The 14,179-nt window shown below is 35.3% G+C and overlaps 1 protein-coding gene across 3 annotated transcripts in view; it reads left to right on the forward strand.

Moving 5' to 3' along the window:
- RERG (RAS like estrogen regulated growth inhibitor) overlaps positions 1–10,117 on the forward strand; it is a 113,428-nt gene extending 103,311 nt beyond the window's left edge. For 2 of the 3 annotated variants that reach the window (XM_003481681.4, XM_021092305.1), the window contains 2 exons: positions 6,780–6,853; positions 8,393–10,117. In XM_003481681.4, coding sequence (XP_003481729.1) covers positions 6,780–6,853; positions 8,393–8,800 — 482 coding nt within the window. In that variant the 3' untranslated portion in view covers positions 8,801–10,117. Of the gene's footprint in view, positions 1–5,688; positions 5,720–6,779; positions 6,854–8,392 lie in introns of those variants that run through there. The other variant, XM_021092306.1, reaches the window with a different exon arrangement.

Genomic DNA, 14,179 nt, shown 5'->3' on the forward strand with positions numbered 1-14,179 from the left:
TCTGTGATAGTCTATGTGGGGAAAGAATCTGAAAGAGAATAGATTGTGTGTATATATTACTGAATCACTTTGTCATAGAGCAGAAATCATTACAATATTGTAAATCAACTATACTTCAATAAAGCTTTAAAAACCCCAAACAAACAAAAAAACCCAACACCCCAAGGGAAAGCTAACTTAGAAAGCAAAGTGGCATATTTGCAAAAAACGTTTTTGAATTCTGAATTCAGAGCCTTCCTTAAAGGCATGGGGCTGTTTTTCAACCTGTAACAGAATTATTGTTACAGAGAAGCTGAAGGCAATGAACATCATTCAAAATGTTAACATTGGCATATGTATTGCTCTGAAATAATTTTATAAAGAACATGCTTTCTACTATAATAGCTAGTGAGTCCCAAGCGTTTAGAATTTTTTTTTTTTTAAGGGAAGGAATTATCATAGGAATACCAATTAGGGATACAAGTGTCAGAGGGTGCAGGAGAATTAAACTCACATTCTACTCGCAGTTACATTTCCTAAAAGAAGGAGATATTTTTAATATTCAAGTGTTTTGAAGAATATGGTCTAAGAAAAATTCAACCTTAAACATTGGACAATTTCAGTTTTCCTTACATTTTTCTCATTTTCCCATGGACCAGTGAAATCTTTGTTAGAGGGAAGAGCTGATCTATGAATTGTACTTGAAAACTTTCACTGATACCTATAAGATTTGGGACCTGGACCATCTAACCAGGAAATTCCCCTGATGGATGGCGGTAGCAGCAAGGTTCTGGTTGCAGAATGACAACTTCGGTGTTTTGATTAGATTCCAAAAGAAGGAACTGAATCTCTGCCTTCAAGAATCATTCATATTACCCTCAGAAAATGCTGATCCTGGCAGAGAATACAGACAGAGGCTTAGATCATGTACAGTTTTGTGTGTGTTGGGAGCATTTGTAGAGGAAGTGAGAGACCTCGTTCCAGCATTTGTCACCACTGCTACTACATAAGAGGCACCCTACTCTGTGTTTGAATGTATTATGGTGTCTCTGTTTGGTTAGTAAAGGCTCAGACTATAGTGAGGGTAGGAATCGGAGACACTTGGACCCACTGGCACTTTGATTTTGTGATTGGTTCTTCCTGCCTATTTTACAGTTCCCTCTGCTTGGAAAGGCTCCTACTAAGAGAGGGAAACACCCAGAACACCTTCTCTCAATTGGATATTAAAGCAGAGGTGCTTTGCCAGCTCACAGAACTATTTGATATTGGCACAGCAAGGAACTTTGAGATTGTCATTTGGCAAACAAGGCAACAAGTCCAATGAAGTAAATTTATCCAAGATTATATGGCTAGTTCATGGTTAGACTAGCAACAGAACTCAAGTCAGGACAGTTCCCACTCCAGCATAAATCAACATTACTGACTCTTATTGTTACTGTACTGGCTAGTTTTCTATATTAATATGTTGAAATTTGCAAAAGAGCTAAATTAGTAAAGGGATTAGTCATACAAAACAACCCTTTGAGCATCAATTTCTCTTAGTATACAAAATATACTTCTATTCATAAATGGTACTAAATGCAGGTTTTAAATCATGCGGTGAACTTCAGATATACATTTAATATACGTACATTTAATATGCCTAATTCCATCTTGAAATTAATATTGATCTTACAGTATACAATATTTGTTTCATTCTGAAGTAGCTCTTAAATAATCATCCCCCAACCTTAAAAAAAAAAAAAAAAAAAAAACAGGGAAGACTTAAAAATCATTATTTTCTGTTGGTATGAACAAAAAGAAAGTGTTTTTACCCTCCAAACACATACACATTTTATCTCAAGTTTTAGAATGGCTAGTAGAATTTCATTCCAAAAGAACTTAGTACATTTTTTAGAATTATATTCGGGAAACCTAACACATGGATGTATAGGGTTTTGCTTCTGTAAGCAATACTTCCACTGTTTTACACATAGACATGGGTTCCTAATGAGAGAAGAGGCTTAAAGAAAATAAATGCTCCAAATGGCATAAAACCAGTATTCAGCTTAGATGAAATCCCTGCTACCACCCTCCGCTCTGTCTGTGGCTGACATTCCCTCATTTCCTGCCTTTCATCATTCGTTTCAGTTAACAAACAGCCAAAGAATCACACAACTTCATACCATTTTCATTATATTTTATTTCCCCCCTACTGTGGCCTTCTGTGGTTGAAATACATAGCCTATTTATCATGGAAGCAACTGAGAAAAATGTCCCCGTCTGTCAGACAACTTTTGGTGCAAAGAGATGGACCAGAGCCCAGAATTCTGTTTTCCAGGCTCCAGGGCTAAAGCCAGTCCTTTAAAAAGGGAAAGCAGAACAAAGGTCACTGCAGAACAGTAGAGGGAGAAACAAAAAGGGTGTGGATCCTGGCATGGGTGCTGCCCTCTGGGCCTTTCCTGTTCAGGCCTGGAGCATCGAAGATGAAAAGGAGATAATTGAGAGAGCGCTTATACATGAGTAGTGGCTATAAATGATATTTTAACACGTTCAGTTATACAAAGCAATAATCACCCATCTAACATAAAAGAGAAAGGAGATGGAATGGACTAGAATTGAGAATTGTTGCCCATACTGTGTAAGGGTTACATAGTACCAGAGAATGACAATAATGTAAAATACACTTATTATGTGGAACATAATCTCATTTTCTTTTCCCAAAGTGAAAAATAGTGATTTAAAATATTGCATTAGTTTCAGGTATACAACATAGTCATCTGGTATTTTATAAATTACACACTATAGAGAGCCCTTGTAAAATATTGGCTATACTCCCTGTGCTGTACACTTACTGACAATAGCCAAAATGTAGAAGCAACCTAAATGTCCATCGACAGATGAACGGATAAGAAGATGTGAGATATATACATATATATGTGTGTGTGTGTGTGTAACCTTATATATAAATATACACACACATATACAAACAATGGACTATAACTTAGCCATAAAAAAGAATTAAATCTAGCTATTTGCCATAACATTGATGGACCTGGTGGGTATTATGCTGAGTGAAATAAGTCAGATAGACAAAGACAAACACTGTATTTTATCACTTAGATGTGGTGTCTGAAAAAACAAACCCAACAAACACAACCTGATTTTTAAAATTTTTTTATCAAAGTATAGTTGATTTACAATGCTATGCCAATTTCTCTGACTTTCAAATTTTATTTTTCGGAAAATCCACCCACAATGTGCCACTTGTGTCAATAATCCTTACACAGTGCTGATGACAAGTAGAAAGCCAGTTGTGGTACTTAATTAAGCTTCCTCCCTGTGGTTTCTAGGTAGGATATTTGATTTACAGCAAAGTAACACAAAACTGTTGTTAGAAAAGGACCATAAAATAGTTGATGATCTGAAGGTAGGAAACCTGAGATAGACAGGGAGGAAAAAATTAAAGCACTGGCTCCCTGGCTACCCTGATGGGAACAAAATTTCTAGGTTTATGTAGTTAGTTGACTGGTTAGTGAGTTGGGTACTTTAGGTGCAAATAATTGAGTTAGTTGAGTTAATACTTAAGTTCATCATGCAGCTCTTTTCCTGGCACCATGCCATGTGTATGTGAAGCTTGCATATTATTTCACATTATTTTTCCTGCATCCCCTATTCTGACACCACCACCCTCCTATTTCCCATGGGTACATAATCTATTATGGTTGATACTTAGCGAAGTGGTTCAAAGCCTGAATTCCTAAAGGTAGTCTTCCTGGGTTCTACTCTCAACTGTACCATTTACCTGTGGGATTTTCAGCAACTTCTTTAATCTTCTTGTACCTCAGCGTCTTTATGCAAAGTGGAGCTGATGGTAACACATACTGCATGATATGCTTGTAAGGATGAAATGAATTAACATAAGTAAAGCATTTAAAATAACTTGTGTTCGAATGGTAAGCAGTATGTGCTAGCTATTACATATCTTTTGAAAAAAGTATTTTTCCACATATGTATATATTTTAAATTTGTATACATTTTATCATGCTATAGAGGTAATCATGTGATTTGTTTTCTTTAGACTTTTAGTGCATTGATTGCATTGATAGTTATAAATACTCTGTGTTCCTAAAATAAACTCCTTTGGATCATGAAGTACTTTTCTTATTACACTGTTGGATGCAATTGGGTAATATCTTATTTAGAATTTTTGAATCTCTATTCAAGAATGAAATGCATTTACATTTTTTTTTCTTTTCTTTTTAATTTTGTAACACTTCTTGTTGGAATTCATGTAATGGGTAGCTATGCTTTTTTTTTTTTAATCCCTAGAACAGCTTTCTTAATATTTAATAGAAGTCTCCTATAAAGCTGTTGGGTGTAGTTTTTTATGGTAAGGAGAAATCTACAACTCTCATTTTTATTTCTTTCCTGGCTATTGATCTCTTTAAGTTCTATTTCTCTCCGCACCAATATGTGCATTTTTTTCTTTTTTTTTTTTTTGGCTTTATATAATGATTTTTTTTTCCGTTATAGCTAGTTTACAGTGCTCCATCAATTTTCTACTGTATAGCATGATGACCCAGTTACACATACAAGTATACATTCTTTTTTCTCTCATTATCATGCTCCATCATAAGTGATCAGACATAGTTCTCAGTGCTACACAGCAGGATCTCATTGCTAATCCATTCCAAAGGCAATAGTCTGCATCTATTAACTCCAAGCATCCCATCCGTCCCACTCCCTCCCCCTCCCCCTTGGCAACCACAAGTCTATTCTCCAAGTCCATGATTTTCTTTTCTGTGGAAAGGTTCATTTCAATATATTAGATTCCAGATATAAGTGATATCATATGATATTTATCTTTCTCTTTCTGACTTACTTCACTCAGTATGAGAGTCTCTAGTTTCACCCGTGTTGCTGCAAATGGCATTATTTTGTGGTTTTTTTATGGCTAAGTAGTATTCCATTGTGTATTTATACTACATCTTCCTAATCTAATCATCTGTCTATGGACATTTGGATTGTTTCCATGTGCATTTTTTTCTTACAGAATTTAGGAGGGTTTGAAATGTGTTTGGCATACAATTCATAATGTTATTTTATTTTTACTTGATCAGACTGTGTAATTATTTCCTCTTTTTATGCTAAATTTTATTTGATGGCACATTTTCTCTTAATTTACTAGTCAGTATTGCCAGATTTTTACCTCTCCCCCATTCACCTCTTTTTAAAAAACTTTTCAAGCACCATACTTTTTGGTTTTGTTAACTTTATCTAATTATTTTCTGGTGTTTTCTCTTTTACTTCTTTCCTCATATCTTCTTGGATTTATTCTGTTTTCCTCTTCTAATTTGTTGAGTTGGAGACTCATCTTTTTCTAGTCTTTCTTTTTATTATGTCATTATTTGGGATAAGACAAGTAAACCAGCCCACTCAAAACTGCCTTTGGTCTCTTCCCTCACCTCCACCCTCATATATTGATATTTTCTAGAATTGTAATTCTGGATTGCTCTTGGTGTAGTTTTGCTGCTTTGACTCCATTAGGATCTCGAATTCAGTTTTGCCGATGAGAAGTCCATCAGTAGTCACACACTTTTGTAGGTTATATTTTTTTTTTCTTCTAGATCCCTTAAATTTTTCCTCTTTGTCATTGATATCCTTACAGTTGGTTGTAATAGGTTGAGATATGGGACTTTTTCCTTGTGTGTCCTGTTAGTACTTTTGATCTGAAGTTGTTCAATGCCTCTCACCCTCGGTAATTCTCACTCACTATAACCTCAACTATGCTTCTTTGTATTTTATTCTCTCATTGAGGCTCATTTTATAAAGTATGTCTATTTGTTATCTGTATCTCTTATATTTTGCTTTCACATTTTCCTTCTTTTTTATCATTTACTAGTACTTTCTGGGAGAGTTCTTCAACCTGAACTTTGTCAACTCAGTCAATCATTTATTGAGTGCTTTATGTCAATAGTTCCAGTTTTCATATAAAGCAGCACCAGGTGTTAACCTCTGGTTTCCATTTCATGTCAAGGGCACACTCAGAGTCACCTAGTGCTCTTGCCTCTACTAACTTCTCCTCACTCTAGCAGAGTTGGGGGTTACTCTGACATTAACCTACCAGCCTCTAGCTGGTACTGAGCTGCTGTCATTTTTCCACCTTGAAGAGATAACATGAACAAGAGAATTCTACTTTGTTCCATCTCCCTTCCATGCTGCCCAGCCCTCCTCTACTTTGGGTAACTATTCCTCACAACCCCCAGACCCTGGGGTCCAACCTCCTTCTACTGCCCCGAGAGTTCCTCATAACTTTAGTCATTTTTTACATGGACAGCCATCTGCTTCTCTTTAATGTTTATTACTTTTCTAGGCTTGAGGTCTAGATAGAAATGAACACCTCCTGTCTATCTGCCATCTTGTCAAGAACAGAAAATAACATATTCCAGAAACTAGATTTTTAGGAGTATCAAGGTAAAATGCACTTGTGGGAATCATTTTTTCATTTTCAGATATGGAGGCTTCATTTTAGAAGGAAGAGAGCATCAAGATGCTGGCATCATAGGAGAATAAAATAAGAGGCAAAAAGACTCTCTTATAATGTATCTTGAACATGTGTGTCTGCATGTTGGAACCTGTTACTTCCAGAAGCCCTAAGAGTATACAGATGGCACATTCTTCCACATCCACCCTCTCTTTCCTAGGATGCACGTTCCCTTATGCTCTAAAAACAGACAGCCTAATTTGTAATTTTAAGGATCGAATTAAATCATGCATGTATTTACATTTTTACCTTCTTCTTTTGCTCATTCCCCCAGAATCAACCTATCGACACCAAGCAACCATTGATGATGAAGTTGTCACCATGGAGATACTAGATACAGCTGGTCAGGTGAATAAAGAATTCTGCTCAAACATTTTATGGATCAAATAAAAAAGGGACCTGCACAATCTGAACAAAATTAAAACACTTTCCTACAATTAACTAAGACTTTTTATTTAATTACCTAATTACTTTATATATTAACATATTTGTAATAGCCTGTGTATGCATCCTTACATAAATTACACAGTACTCCAAGGGGGTTTTGAAAATACCATAAAACTCACATGATATCATCTAGAATAGAATTGCCTACCTATATTTTGGGGAGATGCAAGATATTAATATGTTTTCATGGATAAATGTTTTGGAATGCTCTGATAAACAGTTATCTTTACTGCAGAAGTTCTCAGTCTTTAATATGCTTATGTATAAACTGACTATATGAATTTCTTTAAGAAATTTACTATATATTATATTCTAAACTTATATGACTTCAAAATCTTTTTCCAGTACTTTATTTTAGGAATATCTTCTCTAATATTCTTTTCAAGCCTCACCAAATCCAATTGAAAATTTGAGCCACATCATTGAATAACAGTAACTTGTTTAAAAAGGAAACTAATGTAAATTTGCTTTGCAGCCAGTCAGTTGTGAAATTATAAGCAGGTTCATAAATATATTTGATTCCCAAGAATAGGAATGACCGCAAGTATTGAGTTACGAAGCTGAAGGATTTCATGGTACTTTTCAGCTACTTGGGATCCCAAGAAGATTTGAATTTAAAGTAATCAAAGGAATATTCTGACAGCTAATTATATATTTTCCTTCTCATCACTATCCCCTTCCTACATATGCTCTCACCTATCACCCAGCACCGATTCTACAGAAAGAAACAGCAGGGAAACAGATGCCTACAGAAGTCATTTGAGCCTACAAAGGCTATGCATTTTCAAATCACACATGCTACCTTAGGAAGGAGTGATCACCCTTTTGAGTATCACTTCAAATGAGTATCAATAAGACTACATAATATTTGGGGGGGTGTTGAGCTAAAAAAAAAAAGCCAAACCCCCCTGGCTTTGAGTTTAATTCTCTACACAATTTTCACTGTTTTTCTGCCCTAGTGGCTAATTGTCTATAATCTTCTATAATCTGAAGAGAGAATATTAAAACAACAGCAACAACAAAACAAAACCAAAATCATTTCATTAAGCCATGCCTCTAATTCTGATGTCTAGAGAATGGGTAAGGTCAACTTGTCTTATTACCTATTTGCCAATTCAATTGTAATGAAAAACCACAGAGGCAATGTGCTCAACTAAGAGGATAATTTCTTTAAATTCTTGGAATTACAGATTTAATGATGTGGCAAGAAAAAATGAGAAGCAGAAAGGTTCTATGCAGTTAGAAAATGTCTAGTCTCCTAAGCAATGCTTCTATTCAAAACTGGTTGAGAAGGTAAGCCTGTACAGGGAGACCACCAAGAAATGTTAATGACACTGAACATAAAGAATAGTCATTAAGGGATCATCGTTAACATTTGCAGCATCTATACATTGCAATTACTTCCAGGTCTCTCAACTGCTATTTTTTCCGTGCCAACAGGAAGACACCATTCAGAGGGAAGGACACATGCGATGGGGGGAAGGCTTTGTGCTGGTCTATGACATTACTGACCGAGGAAGTTTTGAAGAAGTGCTGCCACTTAAGAACATCCTAGATGAGATCAAAAAGCCCAAGAATGTGACTCTCATCTTGGTTGGAAACAAGGCTGACTTGGACCACTCTAGACAGGTTAGTACAGAAGAAGGGGAGAAGCTGGCCACAGAATTGGCATGTGCTTTTTATGAATGTTCTGCCTGCACCGGAGAAGGGAACATCACAGAGATATTCTACGAGCTGTGTCGAGAGGTACGACGCCGGAAGATGGTCCAGGGCAAGACAAGGCGACGCAGCTCCACCACACATGTCAAGCAAGCCATTAACAAGATGCTCACTAAAATCAGCAGTTAGGCAGCTCTGTCCTTGTGAAGGTCCTGTTCAGGTGGGTCTGGTAATTGGAAACACTTTCTTGCCCTTTTGCCCTTTTCACCCCCCAAATAAGAAAATATTCCATTCCTTGTTGCGACTCTCAGAAATGTCTGGTCTCAGCCTCCCATATGTTGGGAAGTTAGAGAGTGTTTCAATGCAGTTTCAGTGCTGACAATCTTTCTTATGCCTGCTTGAATAAAATATGCTCTGTTGTAGCTTGAACATGTAATCACCAGATTCTGAAATGGCTGGGTTCATATTAAGCTCTTCGTAGCCATCTCCACTTTGCTTCAATAGGTTGAAGTCTTTTCAGAGGCATTTTTAAATTCCCTTCTTTGTCATAGTCTACAAATGATCATTGCAAAAGTCCAAAATAATAGAGGATGCAGTAAAAACACAGGAAGAGTAGCGGAGATGTTGGACTGGGGAATAGAGCCTTAGTTCCTATTTGAAGTGAGGATTTCCTGAACTATCTTAAATTATCTAGTTTTTCTTTAACCCTTGTTTTGCTCTTAAATTCAAACACATCCTCAAAGTTTTACATTGTCCTAGAGAGTTTCATTTCAATATTTCTATGGTCTGTTGATCATTGTACCCTCATTCTCTATGGCTCCAGAAAGATTTAATTATATATAGCAAAGGCAGCAGGACCCTTCAATTCAAACCTTGCTGGGCCATTTCTCACCAAGCCCAGGCTGATGTAAAGACAATAGGAATCTTTGCACCAAATGCTGATTTTATTGAATGCTAATAGAGGATTTAGAATCAGAAGTGTCTAGTTCATTTCTTTCTCTGATTATCATCTTAGCAGAAAGACAACATTCCAAAAAACAGGTAAGTTAAGAGTAAAACTTAACTACCCTTCCGTTGGGGAGTCCAGGCTCTGTGCCAGGCACAGTAAGAAGAATTAGCCACTGATTTGTTAAGTTGGCAACATGACTTCTAATATTTTGGATAAATTAATTTGTTAGGAGGATTCAGAAAAGAAGGAATGATTAAAGTTCACTATACCTGAATAAATGTGTATAAAACAGATTCCTATATTGTGAAAGTACAGTCTATAACTAATAAAGCTTTATGATTCTTTTTTCCCTACTATGGCCCCATATATCAAAATTTGGGCACTTTATTTTAGAAAAAATATATATCTTTTACATATATGTGTATTTATAAATGCATAGATATATGTATAAAAATTTGTAAGAGTTGGAGGCTTTAATTCACCAATGCATTTGGACGACTCAGTGTAACTATTTTATGTGAATACAATAAAAAGCATAATTTTCACATTCCATCATATTTGGGCAGTTTTTCTTGTGATAACATGAAAAGTTTGTCATTTTAGGAGAGACTTTGGGAAAGACTTGGATTGCAGAGTTGATGAATCAGTGACCGTGATACAGAAAATAAGTACTTGTTCATAATAGTAGCTAATATTTTTAGGTGGTATTTTAGGCACTTTTATAGACTCCTCCAAACGTTAGCAATATCCTACTGTTGACCAGAAGCCTTACCAATAAAATAGTCAATTAACTCATATTTTGTATATTATATGGATTATGAACTGCATTCTTACATAAAGTAAGCTAGAGGAAATAAATTATTATTAAGAAAATCATAAGGAAGAGAAAATATATTTACAATACTGTAAGTTCACATTGTGTTTACAAGAAGAATCATCAGTACCTACATCAACAGTCTTATATGATACAAAACATTGTAGCTGTTATATGTACCACTAACACTAGATATCAAAAATGTGAAAAAGAAATTCATTCATTTATTTACAGGTATAACAATTCATGCACCAATAACGAAGAAACAGCAATATGATTGCTTTGCTGTAGCCTAGTATAATCAATACCGTTGCTTCCTAGCAGCATAGCCTTACACTACTGAATAAATCATTATAAAATTTTATGGCATTCATAATACAGTATTGGAAACATTAAATTAAAAAAAATATACCCGTGAAGATAGACTAATATACAGTTTCTTCAATTATAATAAAGAGATATACTGTATGGTAATGTAATTCTTTGAAAACAAAGTCATAAAATGAAATAAAAAATGGAAAGAAAGCTAACACATTATTAATTTTATATTAAACATCACTCACCTTATGTCTATGTATAGACACTCACCTAATGCCTAAATAAGGATATACTAGTATCTACACGGGTTTTAGGCATTCATGACATACCTAACTTCTTCTTGATTGTTTTGATATTTATAGGCTATGTGGGTTTTTTTGATGCAAGTTTTTTCAAAATGTCACAACTATCCAAAAAAATTTTCCAATATATTTATTGAAAAAAATCTGCATATAAGTGGACCCGCCCTGTTCAAAGCTGTATTGATCAAGGCTCAACTGTAGAGACAAGTTACCCAGGAAAGAAAGATAGTAAAAATATCTAGGAAAAAGGAGCAGAATGAAGCTGAAATATGGAGACATGAAAAGTGATGGTAAGTGTGGTAAGGAAAAGAGTTTAGAGAGTCCCACATATCGTTCTTCAGGAATAAAAGGGAAGTGAAGCAGAGAGAAGGGATTAAGCGAAAGAAAAAGGATAAGGGGTTTGGAAGTAAGAAAAAGCATTGACAATTCATAAAATTGCCAGTTTAGGTAGCTTCATATCAACCCAACTAGGTAATATAGCTGTGATTCATTTTCAGTAATGTCCATTTAGACAGGGTAGGGAAAATTAAAATGGAGTTAAATGGTTTTAAAAATGTCATCTTCTACTCATGCAGTCTCCTTCATTCTCTCATATTTTACTTGAGAATGAAGCTCAGCCAGTTCCTATTAAGATCCAGCTCCTAACGAGATGTAGTGTGATACCTGGATGCCATCTAGGTCAAACATTAAGGAAGCGAAATTCAGTCACCAACATCAGCAACTTCCTTAGATATAGACTTACAAATCCAGACCTGTTTAAACGTACAACCACTGGCCAAAGTCCCAACTGGTAATTACAGAAGAACATGAGACTGCACAAATATAAATTAGTTATTCCTCTCATGCCTCAGGCTTCTCCACAAATGAAGACTATAAACAAGGTTTTTTTAAACTGTATTTTAGTGACAGAAACCTATGTGCTCTTGAATAAAAATAAAGAGCTGTTATCACCATGCTACTGTCACAACATTTGCTATTTGTAACTGCTTTTCTTTCAAGAGTCTAAAAACTTTTTTCTATATGTTGTGTTTATACTCATGTATCTCACAGAACTGAGGGAAGGGACCCATTAATCAAGACCTTTCTTTTAAATATGTGTAATATTTACATATACATACACACAACATCTTGCATTATAAATATGGTACAAACCAAGCTGAAATTGGCCTATGCCCTCTTTGATAAGAAAGTAGCCAGTTCATTTGTCCAAATTTAATCAGAGTAAAGCTGAATTCAGTTGTCTGAGCTAAAACCTTTTTTGGGGGTGGGGGGGCTGCACCTGCGGCATGTGAAAGTTTCTGGGTCAAGGATCAAACCCACACCACAGCAGCAACAAATACCTTACTAAGAAAGTATATCTAGAATATATAAAGAACTTTTAGAACTCAATAACAAGACAACTAATCTGTTTAAAATATTGAGCAAAAGTTTTGGATAACTCACCAAAGAAAACTGGCATATAATTAACAGATAATTACATGATAAGACAAATGCCAGGTAATTACATGAAAATATACTCAACATACTAGAGACTAGGGAAATGTAAGTTAAAACCACAAATGTATCACCACTACACACCGAGCATAATGGCTAAAATTCAAAAAAGACTGACAATGCACATATTGGTGAGGATGTCTACATCCTGGAACTCTCTTACATAGCCAGTGGGAATACAGAATGGTACAGGGTTTTTGGAAAACTCTCTGACAGTTAATTATGAAGTTAAACATGTTTAACATACAACTCAGCAATCCTTTTCCTAAGTATGTCCCAAAGACAACTGAAAATCGATGTCTACATAAAGACCTGTCTGCTGACATTTATGGTAGCTTTATTCATAATTGCCAAAAGACTGGCAATAACTCAGCTTCCCATCAATGAATGAATGCGTAAACAAATGGTATGTCTACACAATGCAAAACAATTGGATGATTCTCATAGCACTATGCTAAGAAGCCAGACACAAGATACTACATATGGTGATTCTATCAATACAAAATTCTATAAAGGAAAACATCAGTGTTCATCAGAATCTGAATGTAGCAAGTAAGAAGAGACCACAGAGGGGCTCAATCTGATATTAGGATTCTAGGGTAACGGCACTATCTGATATTATGATTGCTATCGTAATTATATGACTAGATACACTTTCTAAAGTTCATTCAATTTGTAAACTTAACATTGATGTATTGTATGTGAATTACATCTCAAAAATGCTGAACAGAAAAAGAAACATAGCTCTCAGTTGCGAATTCAGCAAGGAGAGCATGTCAAAGAAAGTCATCCCAAAATCTATTTAAAACAAATGTTCAATATCTCAGAATAGGCTTGATTTTCATCTTTTCCACTCTTAATAAAGTATCAGTAGTTTTTCAACAACAGCTTAATTTAAATACTCCATGCTCTGAGGTCATTTCAGGTTCCTTGACCTGAAGTACCTCTAATTACTAGAGACCCATTGCAAGTAAATGTGTCATCCTGTTCTCTTGTGAATCCGAAGATTATTTTATTTTTCCTTAGGAAGCATGAGTGAATGGGTTTATTGAGTTTGGAAACGTGCATATGGATATGTGTCTGTGTAATCTTTGTATTATTTATGAGAGAAGAAAATAATTTGGTTTATTCTATGAAGGAGTACTTATAGTAATAAAACCTGATAATTTAGTAATCTAGGAAAGTGATGTTGATACCTTCTTGATGCTCCTTTGTGATTAATGAGATACTGTAAACATTGTTATAAAAACTTTTGTTGTATCATGCTCTCCATCTTCTCACTGTTATGAGCAACAAAGTGCTTATTGAGAAAAGCAAGGTAGGGCATTGAAACAAATACAGGATATTGATTGCTTCTGTCCCCTGAGCTTCTGAATCAATCTATACAATGGAAGTGTCCAACTACAATTTATATTCCTAACATTTGCTTGTAAATTGGCTTTTTGGGATGCTGAATGCAATTTCTCTGGAAAACAGGGTTATAAATCACATTTAGGTTCCCCAACTTGTCCACAGCCACCTATTAACCCATAACATAGCACTTTTTTTGGTGAGAAATATATTAAACATAATGTTTCAAAAAGGATATATAATTTTTTAACATCCTCTTATTTCTCCCACAGATTCAAGTGTCTTCCTGTCCTTTGAACCCTTCACTACACATCCCTTCTTTGGGGAATGGGGCAAATCAG

The sequence above is a fragment of the Sus scrofa genome, chromosome 5, assembly GCF_000003025.6.
Source record: "Sus scrofa isolate TJ Tabasco breed Duroc chromosome 5, Sscrofa11.1, whole genome shotgun sequence".
Classification (NCBI taxonomy): Eukaryota; Metazoa; Chordata; class Mammalia; order Artiodactyla; family Suidae; genus Sus; species Sus scrofa.